General features: G+C 46.4%; 1 protein-coding gene across 1 annotated transcript; it reads right to left on the bottom strand.

Annotated features, from left to right (window-relative positions):
* Positions 1-3,148: 3,148 nt before the first annotated feature.
* LOC120618846 (ferritin heavy chain-like) lies at positions 3,149-3,699 on the bottom strand. Its single transcript, XM_039882892.1, is given in 2 exon segments — positions 3,149-3,192; positions 3,195-3,699. Coding segments are annotated over 2 exon segments (549 nt in total).
* Between the last annotated feature and the right edge of the window lie 194 nt (positions 3,700-3,893).

Below are 3,893 nucleotides of genomic sequence, written 5' to 3'. Positions count from 1 at the left end.
ATTAATTTTCGTTATTATGTTATCAGTAGCCCTTTTGCCCATTCTCTCCTTCCAATCCACCCATTTCTCTCCTTTTCAGGTGCCAACATCCAGATGATGGTGGGATCAGGATTAGCACTTCACCCTTTCACTCTTTCCCACCTCTGAGGAGTCAAATGTAGTTCAGGCTGGAAAGAGGAGGCTCAGGCACTTGAGTTTGGGAAGAATAAGCAAAAAGCTTTCTAGGGGGAGATTTCGAAGAAAAGCTGGTTGAAACAGAATGGGGCAGAATTATCGGGGAAAGTTGTCACAGGAAAACTCATCTCTAGTCTTGGGGCCTGAGTTTGCAGCAGTGAAAACAGCAATCTGCCCATTTGAGTCCTGGCAGCCCCTGACAACCAGGCAGCCATGAGGGAGTTTTCCTTCTCAATATGCAGGGTGATGACATTGATCGAAATGCGAGAGAGACCTCCAGTGGCAAAATGTAGATATGAACTCTTGTCCCCAAAGCATAAACACCACAAAGCAACTGACAAGTGAGTAGCTGCTGTTGCTGCTGATGGCGATGATGATAAACGGTGGCTTGCAAATAACATATGTACTATATATGTCAGGTACTGCTGTAAGTATTTTTAAAATATTAACTTATTTAATCTGCTCAGCAACCAAATGATAGTGACAATTTTATTATCCTTGTTTGAGGAAACTGAGGCACAGAGAGGTTAAATAACATGTCCAATTCATCCAATTTAGTAAGTGGCTAACCTGGTATGTGAACCCAGGCCATGTAAGGTTAGGAAACCACTAGAGCCAACTGCCTCTCCAAAACAGGAAAGTAAAGATCCTCAGTCAATTTACAAAAAGGTGCTCACCCTGTGCTTGCTCATATTTAGAGGAGACTGGTTAATTTATATATGTGATCTGAGATAAAGTCAGAAAGAGCAGATGACCTCTAAGCATGCAGAGAAGGAAATTGTGAAAAGACCAAGGTAGACTAAGAGTAAAAGGAACAATAGCACTTTTGAGAAACTAAACTCCAAGAGCCATATTCTCATTTTTAAGCATTCAAGCATAGTCATGAGGAAATGTGGAAGGAAATTACTATTTAGTTAAACTTGTTCATATTTTAGTAAATGTTTATGGCTATATGTGAGATCTTAAAAGACTCAGGCTATTCAAGTGTCTTTGAATATAGGATATAAAGTCTGTACTTTTAAAATTTGATCTTTTAACTTACACATGCCACAAAAGAAACAAAACGTTCTGAGTATTTTTTTTCCCAGACATGGACAACCTTAGGGTTTAGAGGGATACAGATTTCATCTGGTCAAATAGAGAGTGGACTGAGAGATGGGGAGAGTTTTTAAAGGGTCACAGAAAAAAACAAACAGATTTATCATTTTCTTTTTTTTAACATATCATTTTCTTAAGGAAACAAACAAACAAAAAAACTGGGGAAATAATTTCTTTTACCCATAGCTGTGAGGACAAGGTAATAAGCTAACTCTTTTCCACATCATGCAAGGAGAAACTGGAGGGCACACTGAGGTTAGGAACAGGCTGGTTTTGAGATAAACTCTGAGCAGGCACAGGTGGCCACATTCTGGAAGATCAAGGTCCAGGTGGGGCCAGCAGCTCCCTGCTGTTCCAACACCTTGACCCATCCTCTAACATTAGCTGCCCTAGGCTTGGGGCTGGCTGGGCCATGCTCTCTCTATACTCTCTTTCTGGTGAGCTCATCCAGTCCTATGACCTCAACGCCCTCGCTAGCTGATGTCTTCCTTCTGTGCATTTCCAGAACTGACATCCCACCTGAGCGCCAAATTCATTCTTCTGGCTACCTACATGACATTTCCATGTGGACATCTAATAGGCATCTCAGATTTTACAGGATATGCCACACCCATCAATCCACAGATCCTATCGGACTTACCTTACCCACCCACCTACACAGGTGTACCCCTGCAGACACCTCCAGATTGGTAAATAGCACAACCATCAATCTGGGTATTCAGGTCCGAATACTAGAACCTAGATTATTTTCCTCACCTCTGGTCTATAAGCAAATCTTATCAACTCATCCAATTAATCTGGAATTTGTCTATGCCTCTTCATTTACTCACCGCAGATACCACTGCAGTCCAAGCCACCATTGTCTCTCATCTGGACCAGCTATAATATCGCCTAATTGGTCTCCAAACTTCAACTCTTCCCCACTTTCTACATTCTTCAAAGTAGCCAGTCACTGACTTAACATTCGGAGTAATTTACTCCACTTAATACTCAATTTCAGAAATTTGACTTTCAGGCTTGACCTTATATTTTTTAGTCCTTCTATGAAAATAATTTGAGGTTTTGGGTATCAGGTTACCTTAATGAAAGAAAGGGTACAATGGAAGTAAAATATATATATATATATTTGTATGCTTTGTAAGGGTAATAAGCATGTACCATGGTGACAATGAAAAGTCATTTCCATTTCTGTGGGAGAGTCACCTTAACATCAGCTATCATAATGACTGTGGCCTGGGGTGAGCTTCTTAAAGAAGAATTCCTCCAAATTTGCTTCTTGATCGCTATCTTGCAACACAGTTAAGGTAAATTATCATTAACATTTGCATATTTAAGTAAAGTGAAAAATATGAGGTAAATGCAAGAATCTTTCATTTGAACCCTGCACAATATCACACTCATGACTCTTATTCCAGGTGAAACTACAATTGTGATTTTTCAGGCCATGTGTTTACACATTTACAATTTACAAGCACACACATTCCCGGGGCCCCAGACTAACCACCTCACCCCAGCCCTATACACCACATTGTTTTAAAAGGATAATCGATTTTGCGTTTTCCAGGGTCCCACGGAATACCTTCTCCCTCTGTCCATGGAGATCCTGAGCTGCGTGGGGATGGATGGGGCACGGGTCGGCGGCACGGACGCTTGCTTGCATACCTGCTGAAAGCTTAAAAGGTGAGGGTTCTGCACACACCAATCCACCAGAGACCATTGTTTATTTAGGAAGCGATAACTTTATTGGAAGAAATGGCAAAACTGGAAGAAAAAAAGTTAAGGGAATGTCTGGCAAGGACAATACTGCGATATGCATGCTGGGCCTGGTGACCTGGAGAAGTCACTCCACAGCCACCATGGGGAAGGTAGTCTGGGCTCAGTCCTTGTCGCTGTCACGCAGGGTGAGCTTGTCAAAGAGTGCTTGGCCAGGCTCGATTCCGGGGCTCCCATCTTGCACAGGTTAGTGAGATGGTCGCCCAGCTCCGTGATGAACTTCACCAGCTCCTGCAGGTAGCGACTCATCAGGAAGTCGCACAGGCGGGCGTCCTTCTTCTCGGTGGCCAGCCGGTGCAGACTGAACAGGCTCTGGTTCACATCCATCGCCAGGTGCAAGGCGCACTCCATGACCCTCACCCGGTCGTGCCAGCGGGTGCGGTCAGGCCTGCCGATCTCGCGCAGACGCAGGTGGGCCCCGCGCTGGTTGTGCAGCCACATGAGCCTCTGGGCGTACTCCGTCTCCTTGCTGGACTGCTGCCGGAAGAACTGGACGACGTGCTTGAGGGCCGCGTCCTCGCCTTCGAAGTACAAGGCCATGGACTCGTACACGTAGGAGGCGTAGAGCTCCAGGTTGATCTGGTTGTTGACGGCGGCCTCACAGTCGGGCTGGTAGCTGTGGCGCGCACACGATGGCGGCAGCGCGGTCGACATGACTGGCGGTGCAGGCGCGGCGGGCGCCAAGGCCGAGGCGGCGACGAAGCCGGGGCTGCGGGGCGAGCAGCGGCAGCGGCGGCGGCGGCGGCGGCGGGGTCTCCAGGTGCTCCCAGCGGTGGGCGACCAGGGAGGCTGCGGGCCGAGTCAGGGGCGGTGGAAACCTGGGGGCGCTCTCAAGGCGGACGAGGAGG

The sequence above is a fragment of the Pteropus medius genome, unplaced genomic scaffold (genome assembly GCF_902729225.1).
Source record: "Pteropus medius unplaced genomic scaffold, Ma_sr-lr_union100, whole genome shotgun sequence".
NCBI classification, from domain to species: Eukaryota; Metazoa; Chordata; class Mammalia; order Chiroptera; family Pteropodidae; genus Pteropus; species Pteropus medius.
The sequence above is the reverse complement of the archived record's forward strand: the minus strand, read 5'-3'. Positions and strand labels throughout refer to the sequence as shown.